This window comes from Oryctolagus cuniculus, chromosome 10 (assembly GCF_964237555.1).
Source record: "Oryctolagus cuniculus chromosome 10, mOryCun1.1, whole genome shotgun sequence".
In the NCBI taxonomy this organism is placed as follows: domain Eukaryota; kingdom Metazoa; phylum Chordata; class Mammalia; order Lagomorpha; family Leporidae; genus Oryctolagus; species Oryctolagus cuniculus.
In genome coordinates, this window is record NC_091441.1 from 86,088,758 (window position 1) to 86,114,439 (window position 25,682).

The window sequence follows — 25,682 nt, forward strand, 5'->3', positions numbered from 1 at the left end:
AAATGTTATTTATTGGAGAGTAAGAGAAAGGGGAGCATGAGAGTAAGAGTAAGAATGCATGACCACATGAGAGAGACATGAGAGAGAGAGAGAGCGAGAGAGAGAGAGAGAGAGAGCTCCTAAGTCTGTTGGTTCACTCACCATAAGCCCTCAACAGCTGGGAGACTGATGCTAAGAACTGGAAACTGAATCTAGGTCTCCAGTGGGAGTGGTAGTGACCCAATCACTGGAGCTATCACCTGCTGCCTCCCAGGATCTGCAACAGTAGGCAGCTTGACTCAGGAGTGAAATGAGAACTCCAGCTCAGGCCCTCCAGTGTGGGACACAGACTTCTTAACCAAGATGCCAAATGGCTCCTCCAGAATATGGCCACTGTTAGGACATTATCTCACCATGGTCAGAAATGACAATGATAATGAGTCTGATTTTTTTATTAAATCAGGTTTATTTAGGTATAAATCACATACAATAAAATTCACCCTTTTTTTGTGAGTGCAGTTCTAAGAGTTTGATGAATGCATGCAGCCCTGCATCTACCACAATCAATGTGGGAGACATTTACATGCCCCTTAAATGTCCACTTGTACACGTGTGTGGACAAACTCATTTAGTAGGCCTGGATGCTGCTGCAATATTTTGTTGCCTTTTAGGGAATGTCAGTAAAGCTCTGACCTTCGAACACAGGTGATAATCTTTTTTAGTATCCTATAGTCCTTATCATAATGATCATTTCACTGTATATGCATTTGACAGAAGAGTTGTTCAATGTTCATCTCTTCTGCTAGGCTTTTGCAAGCACATCTGAGGAAAGGGAGGGTCGAGCCAGTTCATGATTGTGTTCCATGAAGCAGATGTTCAACAAATGTCATTTAATGAACGTAAGAATGAATGAATGAATGACTCAGTGATTATAACAATGTGCTAGGTCATGATGGACTCAGCAAAAGCAAGGTATTCATTGGTATCAAATCTATCATCTCATCCAGGGGCCATATGTTCAAACAGTCCTGAAGAGCAAATGCAGATGTTTAGTTATATTGGATCTGAGCATCTGCAATCATAACCATCACTAGTATATGATCAGTAGATTCAACTCATCAAAATCAGATGGAAAAATCTTTAATCTTTTAGTACTGTTTTTTACTGTTATTGTATATAATTGTATATTTAAAGCTATTTTATTTTGTAGTTTTTGCACTCCATATATTTTGTAGCAAGTCTGACATAATAGTGATGCTTAAGAGTAAGATCATAAAGTCCTCAAAGTCGAGTTTATTTTCTGTCTGCTCATCAAGTTCAGCAAGGATTTCTTTGTATTTTGGTTTGGTTTCTTGTCCCTGTGAGGGTAAAGAATAAATAAAAACCAAACTTGTTATGCAAACCTTGTGTTTACAGACATAAAGTAACAATAAATATATTATTGCTTTTTAATTTTTGAAATTAATGGTAATTATGCATATTTATGGGCTGCAGGGTGAAGATTCAGTACATGTACACAGTTCATAGTGATCTGCATTTCCCCATCTTTACGTTGCTTTAGGATTGGAGGTGTTTTGTTTTATTTGTTTATACATATATACTAGGTGATTCTGCATCAAGTTACCACTAGTGCAGCAAGTTAAGCATGGTATTAAATCTTTTTTTAAAGATTTATTTATTTATTTAAAAGGCAGAGTTACAGAGTGAGAGAGAGAGAGAGAAGATAGAGATCTTTCATCCTCTGGTTCACTCCCCAAATGGTTGCAACAACTGGAGCTAGGCTGGTCCAAAGCCAGGAGCCAAGAGATTCCTTAGGGTCTTTTATGGGGGTGCAGGAGCCCAAGTTTCTAGGACATCCTCCACTGCTTTCCCAGGCACACCAACAGAGAGCTGGGTCAGAAGTGGAGCAGCTGGGACTTGAACCAGTGCTCATATGGGATACCGGTGTTGCAGGTGTCAACTTAACCCGCTACACCACAACACCAGCTCTATTGTTAAATATTTTAATGGGTTGTCTCATTTAATCTTCACCATGGCCTTAGTGAATTTGTTCTATAATTATCCCAGTTCTATAGATGCACTATCAAAGAGTCTGGTGAGAATTAATGGACTTGCCCAAGACTAGTGGATTTTAGTGTGGAGTCAGATGGACAGCTTTGTCTATCTGATTCTGCAAGTAACTATCCTGCATTTCTTTGAATGTGGATATTGTTGGTTTCTGATTTTCAAAATATAATCTCTTTGTTACGGGAGGTATCTGCTGTATATTTTACCCAAACCATAGCAGCATCCAGAAATATGGAATAAATAATGCTAAAAGAAAATGTGCTTGGGAATATTGTTCAGCATTTACTTTACTCATAAAACAAATCCAAGTTCATAGTCCCCATGAACAGGTTGAAGGGGAAACATCTCAATGATACCTAAATGGAGATGCTTTTCCATTTCCAGCTCAGCTTGTAAGCTATCTTTCCCAGCGATGTTTAAAAGGCTGAGGTCATTTGACTCACTGTTATGCTGTGCTTTGTTTATTTTGTTCAACTGCAACTCTCACCCCTGTGCTAGCTGTAAAAAACAGTCCCAGCCAGAACCCAGCCACTTCTGTGGTGCTGGTACCTTCCTCCTACAGCTTTGGACCCCTTCTGGTCTTCCTTGGCCATTTATCCTCAAGAGATCACCCATTAGTGGGGGCCTAGGGAGCTCTTCAGCTCCTCTGCTGAGAGCTAAATTGGCTTTTTGGAAGGGATAGCCCAAGACAGAGCGATAACCACTTCACTGGTGGAATGCAACAGTGTTGGCTCAAAGGACACAGATGGGTGTAGATTTTCTGCTGTCTTTTTCCTGCTTGTTGTAAGAGCACAGAGCCGACTGAGGTCTGGTCTTCCTGGGGCATGACTGGCCAATTGTTTTTGTATCTTCTGAGCAGTGCCTTTAGGTGCTAATTTTATGAGAGCTGGCTGGCTATACATCAAAAAATCATATTTAGACTTATGAGAAAGGAGATTTTTCTACTTAAGGCTCAAGCCTCAGCCAAAAGGCCTAGCTCTATTTGCAAAGAACTCCCCAAGGGGATTTAGAAGAGTGGCCTGGTTAGGTCAGGGCAGCATCCCAACACTCCGTGTTTGCTAAGTGAAGTTAAATATCGTTGCCTATCCCAAGAATGTCCTGGAGTGAGCTGTCCCCTCGAGCCTCTGAAATCTGGCTCTGCTATCTGGTGCCTGTCATCTCACACAGCAGGCAAAATTACGCTGAGGCCTGGGTGTGTCTGCAGCTACAGAAACCCTGAGATCAGTTGCTTTTCTTGGGTTTAGCCTACACCGAGGCACAAGAGGCTGAGGGTATCTTCCCAACTGACTTGGGTTCACATGGTTTTCCTTTGGTGTCGTCAGAGGGCTGGTAAGTTGCATTAAGATGACAGATCCACTTAGGCCTGTTGTCATCCTTGTCTTCTTGTTATAGGCTTGCTGGGGAGTTTTCATCTCACAGGTGACAGGCCCCTTTTCTCCCGGGCCATTTCTTTCCGCCTCTGATGCAGGCTAATGTTACAGGGTTTATTCACCACCTTTTTAAAGACACTCAAAACTTTTTATGTCTCATCAAATTCTGCCTGATACTTAAGCAAGAAAAAAGCTCTTCTTAATATTTTAACAATGATCCATATTTTTTTAAAAAAATATTTTGAAAAGAAAATGTAAAATAAGTTTTTACTCCATTGCCCAAAGGCAATTCCTTTTAGCCATCTCTTTCCAAGCATTTTTCTGTATCACGTTATAAATTTTTGTGTGTCATACTATATTCACAAAAACATAACTATTAATAATTGTATGGCCAGCACCACGGCTCAATAGGCTAATCCTCCGCCTGTGGCGCCAGCACCCCGGGTTCTAGTCCCGGTTGGGCTGTCGGATTCTGTCCTGGTTGCTCCTCTTCCAGTTCAGCTCTCTGCTGTGGCCTGGGAGTGCAGTAGAGGATGGCTCAAGTGCTTGGGCCCTGCACCGGCATGAGAGACCAGGATAAGCACCTGGCTCCTGGCTTTGGATCAGCGCGGTGCACTGGCCACAGTGCGCTGGCCGCAGCGGCCATTGTGGGGTAAGCCAATGGAAAAGGAAGACCTTTCTCTCTCTTTCTCACTGTCCACTCTGCCTGTCAAAAAAAAAATTATAGTCACAGGGAGTTGTGCTCTTGGTCCAATTCCTTCTGGTGAGTGATATCTTACATGACTGGAGTATAGTACAGCCGTGTGTATGTGTGTGTGTGTGTGTGTGTGTGTGTGCATGCGCGTGTGCACATGAATAGAATAGTTATCTTTTTAATATAGGAACACATAGCACCCTAGAGACTACCTCTGCAATTTTTTCTTGCTCTGCCTATCAGCAAGTAATGGTGGTTCCAGCTTGTGTGATGCCTACTTTTCTTCATACACATTTTCCCTAGGCCAAAATTTCCCAAAGTCTGAAATACACTGGTGGTAGAATGTCATCTAGTTCTACGTGATGTAAGAATAACTGCTGATAAGAATGAATAATCATCTTTTATTTGTTACTATCATTTCTATATTTTACTGACTGAATTTACTTTTAGAAGAGTTACAAAGTATCTTTACAAAACAAACATTTAGGTATAGCAAAAACGTAAAGGGAAAGTTGCAAGTAAACAGTGATTCAGGCTATAGGTAAATGTGGAGAAATACTGAAAGTGGAATTCTAATCAGGGACACCTGAGAAACATTCCTCTAGGTGACTCAGGTGACTCCTTTTAGGTGAGTGACATTTGTAGATTTCCAGGACTCATTTCTGTGCTCGAACACTCGATTTCTTTCCAGACTTCCCAACTCATACAGCCTGTGGCTGGCTGAGTTTCTCCACTAGAATGTTTCACGGACCTCTTAAAATTGACACATACTAACGGAATCCATCACCTGCTCCCCCTCTCCCCACTTCCAATCTGCTTCCCCAACTTCTATCATTTGCGGAACCAGCATTCATCACTTCGCTAATTTGGAAACTGAAGTATTGCTGTTTTCTCTTTTCCTTCAACTCTGAAAGCCAATCTGTGTTTGGATCCTGCTCTCTCCACCCTCCAAATGTCTGGAATTTGTGTTTCCTTCCACCTTCACTCTAGTCCAAGCCATCTCCATCTTTGGATTGAATTGCTGTACCATAGTTAGCCCTTTTTTCTGGTCCTCCCATGCCTCTCTATCATCTACACTGTGCCTCAGATTTGCTTTTCTTTAAAGATTTGTTTATTTACTTGAGAGGTAGAGTTATAGACAGAGGGAGAAAGAGAGGGAGAGGGAGAGAGAGGGAGAGAGAGGGAGAGAGAGATCCTCTATCTGCTGGTTCACTCCCCAAATGGCCACAATGGCCGGAGCTTGGCTGATCCAAAGCCAGTAGCCAGCAGCTTTTTCCGGGTCTCCCATGCAGGCAGGGGCCCAAGGACTTGGGCCATCTTCTACTGATTTCCCAGGCCATAAGCTGGGAGCTGGACTGGAAGAGGATCAGCTGGGACATGAAGCGCTGCCCACATGGGATTCCAGCACTGCAAGTGGAAGCTTAGCCCCACTATGCCACAGTGCTGTACCCCCTAGGGTGTGTTTTCATTCCTTGACTTGCAGACTGTTCCTGGCCTCCTCATGCTCTCGGGCTCTGCATCCATGAGATCTGGCTATTTCTGACCCTCACCAACCTCCTCTTCCACTATTTCCTACATCCCTCCCTATTCTCACTAAGTACCTAATGTCTTTCCAGATCTTTGACCAGCCTCAGGGCCTTTGCATATGCCATTCCCGCTGCTTGGACCTACCCAAATTCTGTTCACTCTTTCACCATCTGCTTTGACCATCTGCTCCAAATTGTTCCCTCTATTTCCTCCCTGAATGTAATGCTATATCATGGCCTTTGAGTACTTCTAATTACTTTTTCACCATATTTAAAAATTTTTTTGCTAGATTTTTAGTTTATTTTCTGCATTAAACCTGGTCTCCAGCTCCTGGAACATAGTTGGTACTCAACAAACATTTGTCAGAGTTGTTGGCTTTCTGTGTCAGCCATCATGGTGTAGTTCCTTTTTCTTCAAGCATGTTAAGTCCTCTTACCTCTGTGAAATTGCTAAATTGGGTTTGTAGAAGATGTTTGGCAGTAGTTTTTGCAAGTTTACCATCCAGGTCAGAAGAGTTCCTGAAAATCAGAGCAGCAGTGGCAATGGCTTTTTCCAGATCTGAGCCCTTCTCCAGAGCTGTGAGAAAAGACATGTGCAGTGAAATATCATAGATAAAAAGTGACCCTTCCCCAGGGGACACGGTCAATTAAGGTACCAACTGTGTGCCCGCATCTCACATGGGAGGGCTGGTGTGAGTTTTAGCTGCTCCTCTTCTGATCCAGCTTCCTGCTAATGTGATTTGAAAAGCAGCAGAAGACGGCTTGAGTATTTGGAGCCCTGCCATCCATGTGGGAGCCCTGCCACCCATGTGAGAGACCTGGATGGGGTTCCAGGCTCCTGGCTTCAGCCTGATGCAGCCCTGGCTTTATAGGCATTTGTGAAGGGTCTCCCATGTGGATGGCAGGGACACAGCTATTGGAACTATCACCTGCCGCCTGCTAGGGTGTGCATCAGCTGGAAGCTGAAATTGGAAGCACAGTTGGTAGAACCCACGCACTCAGATAAGATACCTCTGAAGCAGCCTCTTACCTGCCATGCCAGACACTTGCCCCTGGGATTGATTTTCTTGGTCACACACAGCATCTCCTCAGGTCAGTATGCTAAAGAAGAATGCTATTCAGAAGCTTTGTGACATAATGAGAGACAAGTGATCTCCTTGGTTGTGGCCTTACACAGCCATGTGCTAGTTGACTGCTCTGATTTAAATTCTTTGAAAGAGTAGAGCTACAGACTTGGGCTCTGTGCTCTCTTACATACATACATCCTGCAGCATAGAATTTCCCACACTTTATAGTCAGTGCGAGTTTAACTTGCTCCTCAACTGCTTTTTTATTTTTTTTTATCACTATATTCCAGGTGACCAGTGGAGATGGTCCATGGTAAGGGCTCATACATGCTGTTGAGTGAACACTTGGAGAAGTAAGGAAAACAAAATATCACATCTTTCAGCCTAGGAAGTGTAGACAGAACAATGTCACTTTTGTATTGAGCAGTCACTATGTGCCTTAAAGAACTATGTCCCTTAAAGAACTCGGCATGCAGAGGGGACAGAACCAGATGTGGTCAACTCCCTCAGACACCTTAGGAGAGAAATAAGTAAAGAGTGGATGTCTACATGTGGATCTACATACATATTCAGGTTTATTTATTTTTGATAATTATTTCTCTTCACACACACACATACATGCACACACATAAATACATTTTGCAAATTGTGATAGATGAAGCAAAGAAGGTGCAAAGACAGAAAAATATTTTTCTGTTGTGTTTGAGAGAAGACTTAGGTGATCTTAAAAGCCCCCGTGTTCACTGGTTCACTTTCCAACTGGCCGCAATGGCTGGAGCTGCATGATCTGGGGCCAGGAGCCAGGAGCTTCTTTTGGGTCTTCCACGTGGGTACAGGGGCCCAGGGACTTGGGCCATCTTCCGCTGCTTTCCCAGGCCACAGCGGACAGCTGGATAAGAGGTGGAGCAACTGGGAACGAATCAGCGCCTATATGGGATGCCAGCACTGCAGGCAGTGGCTTTACCCGCTACGCCACAGTGCCGGCCCTGCTACATAATCTATTGCTATTCTCTGTTTGTTATACAATTTGCACAGATTTCTTCAGCTTTTTCATGCAATTCAATAAATCCAAAATTCTTATTGCAGAACATTTAGTAGTGTCACACATATCAGAATAATCTATGAAGTTGCTTTATATGCCTTTTTATTAAAAGATTTAGGTTCTGGAAATTATGGTGGTAGGTCATGATATTCTAAGAGGTTTCCTAATTATAAAAATTATTTCAGTTAACTGTTTGCTAAGTTTGTTTTGTTTGGTTTGGTTTTGGTTTTGTTTGGATAGCTGTTTTTGTTTTGTTTCCATTTTTATTTTTATTTTTTTTAACTTTTATTTAATGAATATAAATTTCCAAAGTACAGCTTATGGATTACAATGGCTTCCCCCCCCCCATAAGGTTCCTCCCACCCACAACCCTCCCCTTTCCCACTCCCTCTCCCCTTCCATTCACATCAAGATTCATTTTCGATTCTCTTTATATACAGAAGATCAGTTTAGCATACATTAAGTAAAGATTTCAACAGTTTGCTCCCACACAGAAACATAAAGTGAAAAATACTGTTTGAGTACTAGTTATAGCATTAAATCTCAATGTACAGCACACTAAGGACAGAGATCCTACATGAGGAGTAAGTGCACAGTGACTCCTGTTGTTGACTTAACAAATTGACACTCTTGTTGATGGCATCAATAATCACCCTAGGCTCTTGTCATGAGCTGCCAAGGCTATGGAAGCCTTTTGAGTTCACCGACTCTGATCATTTTTAGACAAGGCCATGGTCAAAGTTGAAGTTCTCTCCTCCCTTCAGAGAAAGGTACCTCCTTCTTTGATGACCTGTTCTTTCCACTGGGATCTCACTCGCGGAGATCTTTCATTTAGGTTTTTTTTTTTTTTTTTTTTTTTTTTTTGCCAGAGTGTCTTGGCTTTCCATGCCTGAAATACTCTCATGGGCTTTTCAGCTGGATCTGCATGCCTTAAGGGCTGATTCTGAGGCCAGAACCACATGTTCTCCCTGATAGGAGACAACTAACTGAGCACCAAAAAGGAAACCTGTTAAAGTGAAATGAACACTATGAGAAACGGTGACTTGATCAGCCCTTGCCCTGACTATTGATGAACAACTTAATATGTTATCTCTCCTAGTATTTTTTTTGTTTGTTCTACTTAATACTTTTGGTTAAATACTGTAATCAATATAGTGCTGAAACTTAACTAAAAAGTGATCGTTGTTTCCATTTTTAAATTTTGCCTTCGTGGGGCTGGCATTGTGGTGTATCGGGTAAAACCGCTGTCTGCAGTGCCATCATTTCATGTGGGAGCCAAATCATGTCCCAGATGCTCCAGTTCCAAATCAGCCTTCTGCTAATGACCTGGGAAAGGCAGTGGAAGATGGCGCAAGTGCTTAGCCTCTGTCATCCACGTGGGAGACTTGGATGAAGCTCCTGGCTTCTGATTTCAGCTTGACTCAGTTCTGCCTGTTGAGGTCATTTGAAGAGTGAACCAATAGATGGAAGCTCTTTATCTCTCTCTCTCTTTCTGTCTCTCTCTCTCTCTGTCAGTAACTCTGATTTTCAAATAAAATAAAGTAAAAAAAAAATCTGCTTTCCCATATCATAATGTTCCTGAAATAGTAAATGATTTTTTCCAAAACTGTATTTAAATAAAAAGCAATAAAAACAAGTATTTTTTTAAAAAAAGCCCCCGTGAATAGAGTAAAAGCTAAGCTAACACCGATAAGGTGACCAGCCAACCATGGAAGGAGGTGGGATTTGGGCTTTGGTGAGTGTTGTGGGCAGGCTCAGGGAGCAGCACATTGGAAGGCTGAGGTCAGGAGGGGCTGGCACCTTGGAAGGGCTGAAGGAACAGTCGTGGCTGGAGTCGAAAGCTGCAAGGGTCTTTGATTAGGAAAGGTAGGCAGGGGCTATATCATGTGAGGATTACAGGCCATGAAAAGGAATCTGGATTTTCTGTAAAGTGTAGAGAAAGCATTAAAGGGCTTAAATGTATAATTTTTTAAAAAAGATTTATTTATTTATTTGAAAAGCAGAGTTACAAAGGCAGAGGCAGAAAGAGAGGTCTTCCATCTGCTAGTTCACTCCCCAAATGGCTGCAATGGCCGGAGCTTGGTTGATCCAAAGCTAGGAGCCGGGGGCTTTTTCCAGGTCTCTCTCCAGGTCTCCCACGTGGGTGCAGGGGCCCAAGGACTTGGGCCATCTTCTACTGCTTTCCCAGGCCATAGCAGAGAGCTGGATCAGAAGTGGAGCAGCTGGGAATAGAACCAGCACCCATAATGAATGCTGGCAGTGCAGGCAGTGGCTTTACCCACTATGCCACAGTGCCAGCCCCACATCTAATTTTTCATGTGGAGCAGACAAGAGTTGAGAGGAATGAGTGAAGGAAGGGAGTGTGTGGACTGCCTTAGTTTTTACTATATCTCTGAGTAGGGTGAACACTAAGTTATGATGTGACAGTTAAAAATTAATTTACTTCTTTTCTTTTTCTTTTTTTTTTTTTAACTTTGAAAGGCATGGAGACAGACAGGGAGAGCTTTCATTCATGGTTTTACCTCTCCAAATGCCTGCAACAACCAGGGCTGTGTCAAGCCAAAGAAAAGTACCTGGAACTCAATCCAAGTCTACCACATGGTGCCAGGGACCTAAGCTATCATCTACTGCCTTCCAGGGTGCACATTGGCAGGCAGCTGGATCTAAAGTGGAGGAGCCAGGACTCGAACCAGCCACTTCAGTATTGTGTGCAGACATCCCCGGTGGTGACTTGTGCTTCTCTCTGATATGACAAATTGTGTGAACACAAACAACAACCAAAGAGACTGGTTCTAGTCAATGTGTTGGCACCTCTACCTATTGCAGGGGAAACTGCGTCTCTACCTGTGCCCTGCCACCATCCATTTGTCCTGAAGCTTGAACAACTTGGACTTTCTGCTCTTGTACAATAGATGATGCTTTTCTTTGCCGCTCACTCAGGAGTCCCTACTAAGCTGTTCTAAGCTAAAGCAAGTCAAGGACTTGTGTGTAAGCAGCAATCTGGTGGGGACAGAAGAGTGGAGCTGCCATCTATCTAGCACCTACTATGAGCTGGATACTTGGTATAAATTGTATATTTAATTCTCATAACATCCATAGGATTTATTATATGAGGCCTCCTCAAAAGATTCATAGAAAATATATATAATGAAAAAAATGTGCACATGTTTCAGATCTTTTTGCACTGAAATATTTATCTTTCAGTTTTGTTTCCCACAAACTTTTTCAAGTACTATTCTGTTATTTAAATTTTTATTGTATTGTTAAGAAAGATTTATTTATTTATTTATTTATTTTTTTTTTTTTTTTTTTTGACAGGCAGAGTGGACAGTGAGAGAGAGAGACAGAGAGAGAAAGGTCTTCCTTTGCCGCTGGTTCACCCTCCAATGGCCGCCGCTGCAGCCGGCGCACCGCGCTGATCCTGGCAGGAGCCAGGAGCCAGGTGCTTTTCCTGGTCTCCCATGGGGTGCAGGGCCCAAGCACCTGGGCCATCCTCCACTGCACTCCCTGGCCATAGCAGAGAGCTGGCCTGGAAGAGGGGCAACCGGGACAGAATCCGGCGCCCCAACCGGGACTAGAACCCGGTGTGCCGGCGCCGCAAGGTGGAGGATTAGCCTATTGAGCCACGGCGCCGGCTGAAAGATTTATTTATTAAAAGAGAGAGAGAGAGAGATGGAGAGACAGAGACAGAAAAAATAGAAAGGGAGAGCTATCTTCTATCCCCTGGTTTTCTTCCCAAGTGGCTGCAGCAGTCAGGTCTGGACTAGCAGCCAAGACCTCTATCCAGATCTCTCACATGGTGTCAGGAACCCAAGCACTTGGGCTTTCTTTTTATCTGTTTTCCCAGGAGCATTAGCAGGAAGCTGAACTAGGAGCAGGGAAGCCCAGACTTGAACTAGCACTATAATATGGGATGCCAGCATTATAAGTAGTGGCTTAACCTGCTGCACCACAACACCAACCCAAAAATGTATAGTATTTTTTAACTTTATATTTTTAAATAGTTACAGGATGTTGTAAAGAAGTGTGTGAAGAGGTCTCATGTACCCTTAACCTGGTTTCCCCAAATGGTAGCAGTTTGTATGACTTTAATAGCAAAACTGAGAATCAGAGATTGATAAAATCCAGAGCTTGTACAGATTTTACATTATTTCTATACTAGTTGTGTGTATGTGTGTGTGTAGAATTCTGTTCAGGTTCATTCCACATGCAGTTTGGTAGCAACATACAAAAGTGTCCCATCAATACTTATCTTCATATTACTTCTTTGTAGCCACTGCCAATCCCTCTACCCTCTATTACTAACCATTGCCAATCATTAATCTGTTCATCTGTGCAGTTACATAGTTTTATGAGTGTTATATAAATGGGTTCATGTACTACCTAGCCTATGAAATTGGCTTGCTTCCCCCACTCAGCATAATTCCTTGTGATTCATCCAAATCTTCACCTGGATCTATAGTTTGTTCCTTTTCTCTGCTAAGTAGGTTTCTATGTTATGAACATTCTAGTTTATTCAGTCATCTACCATTGGCTGGGAAGGTTGCTTATGGTTTTTGGATATTACAAATGAAGCATCTATGAATATTTGTGTCCAAGTTATTGCTCCATGATATTTCATTTTCTTGGAATAAATGCCCTGGAGGATAATTGTTGGGTCGTACAAGTCATTTTTTGTAAGAAATCATAAGTTAGTAAACTACTTTATAGTTTATCAGTAATGTATGAATTTGTTGTTGTCACAGTTTTTGGATTTTTGCCATTTTGATAGATGCATAGTTATAAGTTGCTGTGGTTTTAATTTGTGTTTCTTGATGTCTAATGATGCTGAACATACTTTCATGTACTTCATTACCATTTGTGCATCTTACTTGGTAAAATTTCTGCTTTGATCTTTTCATGGCTTATGCCCATTTTCTAATTGAATTTTAAAAACATTTGGGCTTTGAGGGCTTCATATCTGTTCAAGATAATAGTTCTTTGTAGGATATGCAATTTGCAAGTTTTTTTCTCTGAGTCTGTAAATGATCTTTTTAACCTCAGTGGGGGTCGTTTGCAGAGAAAAGTTTTTAATTTTGAAGAAGTCCAATGTATTAGTTTTTCTTTTTGGGAAAGGTTTTGTCCAATACTTTTCCCTAAAAGTTTTACATTTTTGTGTTGTGCATTTAAATTTTGGATCCATTTTTCATATTACGTGTGAGATACAGGTCGAGGTTCTTCTCTTTCCTTTATTTTTTGGTGGATGAACAATAGTTCCAGTACCAAGTGTTACAAATATATCCTTCCATTTTAAATTAATTTGCACATTTATCAAAAATCAGTGGATGTGTCTGTGTGAATCTATTCCTGGTCCTCTGTTCTTTCACATTGTCTGACCCTCTGACAATGCCACAAAGTCTTGATTATTATAGCTACACGTAAGCTATAACATTGAGGACTTGGTCCTGCCATTTTCTTTTTTTTCTTTTTAAAGATTTTATTTATTTATTTGAGAAGTAAAGTTAAAGACAGAAAGAGGGAGAGACAGAGAGAGTGGTCTTCCATTTGCTAGTTTACTCCCCCAAAGGCCACAAAGCCTGGATCTGGGCCTTTCAGAAGCCAGGAGCAAGGAGTGAGGATCCCTGGTCTCCCACACAGGTGCAGGGGCCCAAGGACTTGGGCTATCTTCTGTTTTCCCAGGCCACAGCAGGGAGCTGGATTGGAAGTGGAACAGCCAGCACATGAACTAGCGCTTGTAAGGCCACTTCTTGGGTCCCTGCACCCAGAAGATGGTGCCCAGAAGATGGCCCAAGTTTTTGGGTCCCTGCACCTAGATAGAAAGATCCTGGCTTTGGATTAGCTTAGCTCCAGCTGTTGCGGCCAATTGGGGAGTGAACCAGCAGATGGAAGACCTCTCTCTCTCTTTCTCTGCCTCTTCCTCTCCCTCTCTCTCTCTCTCTCTCTCTGCCTCTCCTTCTTTCTCTCTCTCTGCCTCTCCTTCTTTCTCTGTGTAACTCTGAATTTCAAATAAATAATAAAATAATAATAAAAAAGAGTCCCTGACTTTGTGCATCTTGACTTCTGGTGGACGACAGCGGTGAGTGACAGTGAAGGTCATCGTCTCCATGCCCTGCACTTCTTTTTTTGTTTTTTAAAACCCACTTTTATTAATTAGTTGTAAGTAATACAAATATTCCAAAAAATATAAACAGACACAATGACTTATTGGCGTCCTACATTTCAAGTTTTGAATACAACAAATGTATCAAATCATGAAGCAAGGTAGTCAGAATCCCATAGCTCAGGCACAGGGGGAAGCAGATTCCCGACCCTCCAATGGCATCGCCAAGGGGGGATGGTGCGGGACCAGGTGGACCATGTCAGACTTGGGGTCATCATAAGCTCAGAGGCCCACAGTGGGCCACTGTGGGGCAGGCCCCATGACAACCAAGGAATGGGGAGGCAGGGCAGATGGCTGACCCCCTCTGCCCTGGGTGGACGCTGACACTTACTGACATATAAAAGGAAGAACACAGACAAAACAAAACACCATTTTATCGAGAGAGGCAGCTTGAGTGGGCGGACAACCAACTGAAGACCCAAAGGGGTAACGGGCTGACCGTCCTCCTCTAGTGGCCTGGCTGGGACTCGGGACTCTGGACAGCCTTCCATGGGGACGGCCCGTGTGCACAAGGCCTCAGGAACACATAGGGGCAGTGGAATACACGGGACCACCTCCCAGGCAACAACAGCTGCTGTAGACTCCCCGTGTTTAGCCTGGATCTGAAGCACAGTGGACCAGGAGCCCGAACTGCACTACCCTTCGGGAGACGCATGGCTGATGGGCGCCTGTGGGCAGCCACACAGCTGTGGGGGAATGATCACACAAGCTCTGGGGGCCGTGCCACTTCTGGGACCCCAGCGAGTGGAATGAGGCCTCACAGCCCCGGGCTGGGGAGGGAAGCTGGCACCACCATGGGTCACACTCGCCATGCCAGACTGCTGCTCTGCAGCCCGTTGTCCTTGCTGCTGGATAGCACCTGAGGCTTGACCGGTGTGTGGGAGTTGAGGACAAGGGGGTGAGTCCTGAGTGGGCAGTGCCCCCACATATGAAGCAATTCCCAAATGCTTTGTGACACCTGCCTTGGGGGAACAGAGATGGGGACAGCAACTCTTTCCCACCTCTGCAGGAGGGAGGGAGAGAGGCGAGAGCCCCACCCAGCCGCGGGGAGGCCATGATTAAGGTAGAGGTGGGGGCTCCCTCTTTGGGGGCTCCTTGTGCTCTCAATCATGGCAGCACTTCCCCTTCTGTTTTTTTCTACCCGGGGATACTTCCTCTTGGTGACTGTTAAAGCATTCGCCAATAGGGACCACTGAAAGCCAGACACACCCAGAGAGCCCTGCACTTCTTTATGGGATGGATGTACGTGACTCAACATTCAGTCTAGTGTCCATTCTGGGAGATGGGTCCTCATATCATCTCCATGTTACAGCTGAGAAAGCTGAGGCCCAGAGAGGTTAAGTGGGCTTACCCAGTGTCCCGCGACCAGTGTTGTTCCTCGCTCCATTGGACACTGCTTCTTGCTATTGTTTTACAGGCAGTAGATTCTGCTGGACTCTTTCCCAAGCCCCTAAATGGGGTGGTAGATCTCTTATTTGGCTTGTGTTGTTCTGTAGACAGAACCTCTTCATAACCCTCATATTGAAGCGCTTTGTTTATTTGTCTAAATTATTTTGTAAATAGTGCCATAAAAATACAGTATGAGTCATAATCATAATTTTTGAATATTATGGTTGTCTCATTAAAAGTAAAAGAAGAAAGTGAAATTAATTTTAATGACACATTTTATGTATGCATTTTATAGTATGCAAATATGTTATTTCAACATGTAATTAATGTTAACACATTATTGAGACATTTTATACTTTTCTCCATTAAATCTCTTAAACTCTGTCTCAGTTCAAGCTAATCACAATTCAAGTGTTTAGTGGCTACTATATTGGACAGCATAATTCTAAAATGTATATTTCCTAAGGGAAGTTATGGCATCTTATTTATCTTCACATTCATTTCCATCTCCTTGTGTTTTGTTGGGCTCACTCTACATGTGTTGATCTGAGCTGACTTGGACTTCAGAACTGTTTCCTGTCACTTCCTGCTCACCTACCCAGGGACAGAAAACACTAAATATTAAGTACTTAATTTAGTGAATCGCTAATGCTTTAGTGTGAATATAAATACCACTTTTACTTAATACAGCAGGTGGTCAGAATCACTTTATAGAACTTTTCCAATCATTAGTCATTTTTGCAAATGAAAATGTGAATACCTGTACAGGAGAATAGTTTGCAGTACAGTACAGAGTGGTTTGCCCAGTCTCAGATTGGAACATATAGTAGAGTCAAAAATTAGATCTTTGATCTCTACTTGCTAGGCTAATAATTTTCCCATTAGTGTAATATTTTTCAAACCTTTCTACAGAAAAATTGCCCTGGGTGTCTTAGGCACCTATGTATTCACCCCATATCCTTGATTCTTAAGTAACCAATTGAGAAAATATGGGTTTATATTGATTTCTTTTTAAAGAGAGAGGGAGAGAGGCAGAGAGGCAGAGAGGCAGAGAGGAAGAGAGGGAGAGAGGCAGAGGGAGAAAGATAAAGAGGCGGGGAGGAACAAGAGCTCACATTGGCTCTTTCCCTCTTCAAATGCCTGCAAGGACTAGGACTGGGCTGAGGCCAAAGCTGGGAGCTGGAAACTCAATTCAGTTCTCCCATGGGTGGCAGGATCCTAACCATTTGAGCCATCACTGATGCCTTCCAGGATATGCATTAGCCGGCAGCTGGAATTAGGAACCAGAGGTGAGAATTGAACCCCTGGACCCCAGCAGTCCAATATGGGACGTTAGTATCTTACCTGCTAAGCTAAATGTTTGCTCTCAATTGTGTAACTTCTTGAAACAGAAATCATGGAACAGAATTCATGTTTTGTGAAGTGTGAAAATAATACCTTCATCTAGGTGGAGATTTATTTAATTAAAAATGTAAAGAATCTCTTCTAGAGAGATTAACCAGCCACCTAGAAGGAAAAGCAACTACAGCTGATTAATGCCCAGCCATCGTTGCTACCCTGTAAATGTGTTAAGTCATCAATTTTGGAATAAGATAATGGTTCAAGTATATGAGTGCTTTTTGTCTTGTATTGCTATTCCCATGGAAATGCTGTTAGTTCTAAAGATATTTTACCAAAGCAATCAAATTCCAAGGGTAAGTAATTGCACGTGCTGGCCATACTGTGTTCTCCCTCAACAAACAGAGGCAGCTGGGGTTTATCATGTCCTGAGTTCATCCGTGAGTCATATCTTTATGGTCCTTCTGTGGACATCCTGAGGATGTTGCCCATGAAGAAGAAACTGGGTATGATGGGAAGAAAACTAAATTAAGAGTCGGGGGACTCATTGTCTCATCTTAGCTCTACCTTTAACACAGCTTTTTTTTTTTTTTTTTGGTTTGGGCAATATGATTCTTATTACTGGACCTGAGTTCTCAAATTTTTAAAAAGAACATCATGAATATTTGATGAATATTTGATAATTTATCCATAAGTTCTCTTATACCTCTAACATTCTGTGACGTACTATATTTTTTAACTCTTGACCTCCCATAATTATAGAGGACAAACATGCACATCTCAGTTGTCCCATGCCTTACCTTTTATTGAAGTGAGTTGTTTGGATGTTGAAATGCTGCCAACAAAATGAAAGAAATATAATGATTCTGGGAGCTTGGGTATTGGCATCAGCATCCAAAGCAAAGTGGTAAAAGGATTTAAAAATTATCTTTTTGCAAATCAACTTCCATTGAGCATTCTAGTGGAGCAGTCTTTTGTTTCCCAGAATCCCTTGTGCCCTTGCCACATAATCAAGAAGTGCTTGATTGTGCCTGGCCAGATAGCTCACATATTCCAGCCTTCCTTGTTGCCATGTGGCAATGAGACTAAGTTCCTTTGGAGGAAAGGAGCAGAAGAGAAGTGAACACCTCCCAAGTAAGTACTCTAATGCACTTTCCCTTTTCCACTTAACTAAGGTGGGGATTACCAGGAAGGTGTTGGAAGTTGCATTAGGGAGATGGTAGAGCTTCCATTGACCTATGTCCTTTATTGGATGCGTGGAGTAAAGGTAACCCCAACTTGGGATTGTCATGTGAAATAGAAAAAAAGATGTGTTGTCCTATAAAACTCTTGAGATTTTGACCTATGTTTGTACTAGTTGCTTAGGCTGCTTAACTAAAAATCAAGGCATCAGTGAGTGATCGAGACATGTTTCTGGCCTCTTGGGACTTAGATCCTAGTGCAGAAGACATTAGACATAGTGGCAATATGTATACCACAGAAGCTGGCAAAAATTTAATTCACAATGCTCCTTGCTAACTCTCCCCTATCTGTGACGCAAACAAAATTGTCAATAGGTTCCCTGCTGATCAATCCCAGAGAATGGGGGAGATGACTCATTATCACATGATTTGAAAGCAATGATGAAAGAAATCTCATTCCATGGGAATTCTATAGCCATTTTGACGATTTGGCTGGATGCAACCAGAAAAATCGTTACAAACTTCCTCTCCCTCCCTTACCCCCTCATTCTCCACTGGGCCATCCCCCGCTGCCTTCTCAGGTGCATTAGCAAGGTATTAAACAGGCGATTCAATAAAGAGTAATGCCAGAGCACCTATAGAGAGCAGAGAAGGACTCATCTCCTGCACTGTTAGGATGATGACATTTTACCTGAGGCTGATGAGTCAGTTGGTGCAGGAGGAAGAGTATTTTGAGCAGAGAGAAGACTGTGTTGTAATTCTGCATCACATGATTGAAGAACTGAAGGCTACGTAGGGTGGCTGGGATGTAGGCGGTGAAGGAATCAGTGGAGGGAGAAGAGGCTGAAGTCTCAGGTCAGGGTCAGAGCAGGCTGAACCTGGGAGACTGTGTGAAGGATTTTGGTTGTTATGCCAAGGGCAATAGGGATTACATGATCAGATTTTTGCTCTGGGAAATTATTTCACCTGCTGTATCAGAAATAGATTAGAATGGAGCCAGACTGAAGACAGAAAAATGAATCTTGCTTCCTTATAAGCAGAAAAAAAGAATTGCTTGATTTTTTAATCCCCAATGGATGGAGTAGTTTTTAAGAAAAGCCAATAAGAGCAATAGAACTTGTCCACACCTTTGACAACTCCTGAAAAAGAACCATTGCGTACAGGGCCTGGTTTTGGTATCAACTAGTAAAGGGATCATTGCCTTTGAGGCCCTCACTTTTCTCACTTGTAAAATTAGGGAATTGGACTCTATGGTATCTTGGACCCTACATGGTCTTCTTGGTGAGATCCTCTTGATTTTCTAAAACCTCTGCACTGTTAATTTCTCCATCATAGACAGAGGGATGTGGCATCTTTCCACTTTGCACAACGTTCCCTTATGACCTTGCATGTGCTATTTTCTATTGCTATGATTGACTTTCTGTCACGACTGTTAGTCTTTGGGGCCCTTGAGAAACAAGAATTAGGCTATTTGTCTTCATATCTTCCACTCCTTGCCTAACAGAGAACCTAGCACTTGTTAGGTGTCCAAAAAACACTTTTAAAACTCAAGTTGTTTTCCCTAAGTGGAATTACATAAAAAAAGAACCCTTTGCATTTATTAGATCCAATTTCACATATTCAGGTAACATGAAATAATTTCTCTTTGCCATGTATAATTTGAAAGGATATGCTATACAGTTAAAACTATTACTCATTTCGATTCATGAATGATTTTTCAAAAGGCAATCAAAGAGATTTGTGTTAATTGCATCATCTTTTCAGTTTATAGTCAAAGATGCCAGTTTGTTCTTTTGTTCTTCCAATCCAATTTAAAGCTGGATTGGAGTGGGTAATGGGCGCACTTGCAATCTTTTATCTACCAAGGTACTGACAAGCACTCTGTGGGTATCCACTTGTGGCCTAAATGAAACTTGATAAAGGAGAGGCGACTACCACTGACCTTTTTGGCATTTTCCTGGATGCTACAGCGGATGTTGCAGCTGCAGACGTATTGGGCTCCCCTTCCGATTGGAGTGCTTGGTCCTGGGTACTGTGCATACAGCCGCACATTGTCCGGTCTCAGGCTCTTGTTGTGTGTGGGCACTTCCTAAGAAACAGTCACCTGCCTACTGTTACTGTGGTTGCTCACTGCGTGACAACCACACAATGGCACTTTCATGAGAACTTTTCTGCTGTGCTGTTCACGCATTCAACTGTTGCATCCAGGATTTGAGTTTTACTCTAGGTCAGGCTGTGCAGCAGGATCCAATAGTGAACAAAAGCAGCCACAACCTTGATGTACAGGGAGTTTAGTGAGATATCCATGAAGTAGTCAACATGAAGAGTGACTGTTTCACCATCAACATGATCAAATGAAGCAGATGCCTGAGGGTGGAATCAGTCATTGAGGTGTCCCTGGGGAAGAAGACTTGGTGATGAGTCGGAGTTAACTAGGTGAAGGGGCGAGAGCTCACCCATCTGTAGGCAGAAGCAATATCCCCATCCCATATCCTGTGACAGAAGGGAGTGCGGGGGTCAGCAGGGGCTGGAGGTAGGCCAGTGAGATTGGATCAAAGAAACCAACAGGCCATGTGGCTCCATCGGAGGCTGAAAAGAAAGCACAATGGCCAGGCTCTGCATGGACTAGTAGGCCATGGCAGGACATCTTCACTTTGTGTCAAAGGAGTGGAAAATCACTTGTGGATCTTCAGTAAGGCCGTTAATGGAGTTAGATTGACGTTTTGGAACACTCACCCCGGCCTCAGCGTGAGCAACGTGCTAAAGAGTAAATACTGGAAGACCAGCGTGGAGACAGTTTCACTTCCTTGTGGCTTAGCACTCCTTCTCTAACAACTGGGAGAAGCCTCAATCCAGTTAAACGTGTCTGTCCAGGGCCGGCACGTGCAGTGATTGCTTGTGTCACCGGGGAGCTGATGAGTGAGAGCAGATAGAAATCTCTATAGAAGGTAAGAACAGACATCATTCAGGCTGTCTGCTGGATCCAGGGACACTGCTCCTCCCTTAGTGCTGCATCGCTGGTCACCGGTCCACCCTCAGTCTGACCACGTCCATGCTCTCACTGCCTGATTCTCTTTGTGGGGTTTCTTTTCTTTTTCTACCTCTTCAGTAACTTCCTTAGCATTTTTTATTTGATTTTTTTTTATGGCAAGAGCATTTGATTGCCTCACTAATTATCATTTCCCATTCTGGTTGTAATTTTGGTGGCTGGGCCATCACACAGGTTGTCAGTTACCCTATGCAATTATCTCCAATGGTCAGGCAATTATCCTAAACCCATCTCGGTGTCCAAGCTAAAACCTACAGCTGTTTTCCTCAGAAAGAGACAGGAGTAGGTTTCCCAGAATTTGTAATTTTAATAAACACTCCAGGTATGGGCTGTGTTGAAGAGCTGTTGGTGGGAATTAGAAAAAGAGAGAAGGGAAAGAAACATGTTGTGCTCTGAGGTCTAGGCTGTGCCTCCTTCTGGCTAAGCCAATCAGGAAACCAGTGGCAAAAGAGGCTGGGATATGAGTCTATAGGATTCGGCTTCCTGGGGCACAGAGAAGGGCAGAGTGTGGGATCAGTGGGAGAGGCTCACAAAAAGGGCAAGAAAGAGCAGGATGACGACGACAGTGCTGGTGATGATGAAAGAAACCGTCTGGGAATTGGATGTTTATTGATCATCTTCTTGTCAGAATTGATTTGAAGCTGACATTCTCAGAAAGCTACAGAAGGTTTTTTCAGACATTTCAAGTAGTAATGCAGTATTTTTTCCTGATACCAGAATCTTAAAATATCATGGGTCATTTAGGCTATTCACACAGAGTATCAAACCATGTAGGCAAAGCTTGCAAAAAAAAAAAAAAATCCCCACATCAACTTGGTTCTTGGGTGATGTGAAACAGTGCTTTAGTTAATGGATAGAGTAGGTATCAGTTTAGGGAAAAGACATTTGTGGGTGGGAAGCAGGGGTTTGACAAATGGCTCTGTGTGGATTTATTGACAAGCACACAGGACCACCTGCCCGGAGGCCGCAACCAGGTGGCTCTTGCATGTTGGCTCAGCAGGCTGCAGGCAGTGCAAGGTTAGCACAGTGCTAACGGTGCTTGAGGCTTGGTAAACTCACTGAATGAGAAAAAACTGCTAAAGCAGGGGAACAAGTTTTGTCAGATGTGCTCTCACACTCGGGTTCACTGCCCTGCTTCCTCTGCAGCCAAAATTCAGTATTGAGAGAGAGTAAAAGATTTGCTTTTGGTGGAAGGCTTGGCCTATGATTTTTTCTGGTGCTAAATTCTTTCTTAGAAGGTCTGGAAGTTCTGAGGCTGGCACTGAGGTGCAGTAGTTGAGCCTCCATCTGTGGCGCCAGCATCCCATATGGGTGCCGGTTCATGTCCTGGCTGCTCCTTCCTCTTCCAATTCAGCTCCCTGCTTATGGCCTAGGAAAGCAATGGAAGACTGGCCCAAGTGCTTGGGCCCCTGTTTTTGATTCTCGACCACCATTAGAAACAAGAGTTCTCAGAGTTTAAAAATGATGAAATAGAAGTGTGGTGAAGTTAAGTTATACAAAATCATATGACTAATAGATGAATCTAGATCCAAAGCTAAGGCTGTGGAGTTTCAAAATCATTGCTCTTTATATCACACCACGTTGTCTCTTCCGTAATTATTTGATCACTTAAATTACAGCCAAAGTCCTTGTTTCCTACACCAACAGACCACAACAACTCAGGATAAATCTTATGAGAAATCTGACTAGAATTTTCTAACCCACCCTCTCAGTATCCCCAAAGCACATTCTACTTCTATTCAGCACATCTGATCATCTGCCTTGTATTTGTAATCAGTCATAATTTGCCTTCTTGCCTCACTGGATTGAGAATACAGAATAATAATAAAGAATGTTGATTTAGACATGTCTAAGTGCCAGATGCGCTGTGCACTTCACATGCATCCTCTGATTCAGTTCTTAGAGTCCTCCTTTGGTGAACACTCTTATTGTTTGCATGGTGCAGATACATTAAACGGATCAGAAAATTTAGGCTTGCCCAAGAGCAGATACCAAATAAGACTTGGGTTTCAAGCGTGTGTCTTTCTGACTGCAAGTATCAAGCTCATGATCATGGTCTTCACGTTAGGGACCATGTCTTAATCCTTTTTGATTCTTCTGCTCAGAATTGAGCTTCATGCCCAGAAAGTGTTAATGAGATTGACATTTGTTGAAACCGTGTGACCCAGAGTCTAGAGTGTGATAGCTATTGAAGAAGCTGGATTTGTATCTTGTTGGGGGATATGCATAGGGCCCAGTGCTCCCTCCCTGAAAATGAAATAGAATTCCCCAGAAGGGGTGCCATGCTTACTGAAAATAGTGATGATAAGGGTATTGGGTATAGGCCTTCAGGAAATATTTGTCTTATTAAACCACTGTTTATGTCCCCATTCTTCTGTTGATGTATATTTGCAGTGTTACAAAGAAAGGAATTAGGAATATTTTCTTTTTTTGTCTTTTTTTAACTTTTATTTAATGAATATAAATTTCCAAAGTATAGCTTATGGATTACAATGGCTTCCCCCCATATCTTCCCTCCCACCCACAACCGTCCCCTTTCCCGCTCCGGCTCCCCTTCCATTCACATCAAGATTCATTTTTTTTTTTTTTGACAGGCAGAGTGGACAGTGAGAGAGAGAGAGAGAGACAGAGAGAAAAGTCTTCCTTTTGCCGTTGGTTCACCCTCCAATGGCTGCTGCGGCCGGTGTGCTGTGGCTGGCGCACCGTGCTGATCCGAAGGCAGGAGCCAGGTACTTATCCTGGTCTCCCATGGGGTGCAGAGCCCAAGCACTTGGGCCATCCTCCACTGCACTCCCTGGCCACAGCAGAGAGCTGGCCTGGAAGAGGGGCAACCGGGACAGAATCTGGCGCCCTGACCGGGACTAGAACCCTGTGTGCCGGTGCCGCAAGGTGGAGGATTAGCCTAGTGAGCCGCGGCGCCAGCCAAGATTCATTTTCAATTCTCTTTATATACAGAAGATCAGTTTAGCATATATTAAGTAAAGATTTCAACAGTTTGCACCCACATAGAAACACAAAGTGAAAAATACTGTTTGAGTACTAGTTATAGCATTAAATCACAATGTACAGCACATTAAGGACAGAGATCCTACATAAGGAGTAAGTGCACAATGACTCCTGATGTTGACTTAACAAATTGACACTCTTGTTTATGGCATTAGTAATCACCCCAGACTCTTGTCATGAGTTGACAAGGCTATGGAAGCCTTTTGAGTTCACCGACTCTGATCATATTTAGACAAGGTCGTAGTCAGAGTGGAAATTCTCTCCTCCCTTCAGAGAAAGGTACCTCCTTCTCTGATGACCTGTTCTTTCCACTGGGATCTCACTAGCGGAGATCTTTCATTTAGGTTGGTGTTTTTTTTTTTTTTTTTTTTTTTTTTTTTTTTTTTCCAGAGTGTCTTGGCTTTCCATGCCTGAAATACTCTCATGGGCTCTTCAGCCAGATCCGCATGCCTTAAGGGCTGATTCTGAGGCCAGAGTGCTATTTAGGACATCTGCCATTCTATGAGTCTGCTGTGTATCTCGCTTCCCAAGTTGGATCATTCTCTCCCTTTTTGCTTCTATCAGCTAGTATTTGCAGACACTATTCTTGTTTATGTGCTCCCTTTGGCTCTTAGTCCTATCATTATGATCAATTATGAACAGAAATTGATCACTTGGACTAGTGAGATGGCATTGGTACATGCCACCTCGATGGGATTGAATTGGAATCCCTTGGTATGTTTCTAACTCTACCGTTTGGGGCAAGTCAGCTTGAGCATGTCCCAAATTGCACATCTCTTCCCTCTCTTAAGGAATATTGTCTACAAATTTTTTAGTATATATGCACTCATTTCTCTTGGATATATGTTGAGGTATGGAATTGCTGAGTCATAGGGTAGATGATGTCTAATTTTCTCAGAAATTGCCAAATAATCTTTCAAAGGGGCTGTTCTATTTTATACTTTGAACAGTAATGGATAAAAGTTTTTTTAAAAGAATTTATTTGAGAGGTAGAGTTACAGACAGAGAGGGAGAGACAGAGAGAAAGGTCTTCTATCCACTGATTCACTCCCCAAATGAAACAGCTGCCTGAGTTGGGCCTATCGGAAGCCAGAAGCTAGGAGTTTGCTCCACATCTCCCATTTGCATGCAGGGGCTCAAGCACTTGGGCCATCTTCCAGTGCTTTCCCAGGCCATAGCAGCTAGCTGGATCAGAAGAGGAGCAGCTGGGACTTGAACCGTGCCCATATGAGATGCTGGCACAGCAGGCAGAGGCTTAGCCCACTACACCACAGTGCCAGACCTGAAAGTTCTTACTGTTCCGCTTCCTCGCTAGCATCTGGCCTTTTCAGTCTTTTACAGTTCTGTTCACTTGGGCATCACAATGTGATTTTAATTTGAATCATGTTGATGACTAATGACAATAAATCCCCTTTCCTGTGCTTGCTGGCCATTGGTTATCATCTGTGGAACACTTCCTAGTAATAAAAAAGAACAAGTTACACATACATGTAACTATAAATAAAATGCAAAACCATTACACTGAGTAATAAAGGCAGAATATTTATGCTGTATGATTCATTTACATGAAGTACGTGAGCAAGTAAAACTAATCTAAACAGACAGAAGTTGGAATAGTGGTTACCTCTGAGAGGAACGTGTGTTGTAGAGGGAACTTTCAAGGAAAATTAAGCACAATTATATCCCAATCTTGGAGGTAGTCATATGGATGTGTTCAGCCATAGACAACTTTTCCCTGAGTAATGCTGATTAAAACTTTGGCCAAGTGAATTCATTTGAAGAATGAGAGTCCATAAACTTGGATTACCAATTTG

At 42.8% G+C, this 25,682-nt stretch overlaps 1 protein-coding gene across 1 annotated transcript; it reads right to left on the reverse strand.

Annotated features, from left to right (window-relative positions):
* Positions 1–499: 499 nt before the first annotated feature.
* On the reverse strand, positions 500–19,865 carry SNTN (sentan, cilia apical structure protein). Its single transcript, XM_002713286.4, has 4 exons — positions 19,756–19,865; positions 17,433–17,467; positions 6,074–6,213; positions 500–1,337 (listed from the first exon to the last, which is right to left on the reverse strand). Exons 1-4 carry the CDS (start codon positions 19,863–19,865, stop codon positions 1,179–1,181), a joined length of 444 nt encoding a protein of 147 aa, XP_002713332.3. The 3' UTR covers positions 500–1,178.
* Between the last annotated feature and the right edge of the window lie 5,817 nt (positions 19,866–25,682).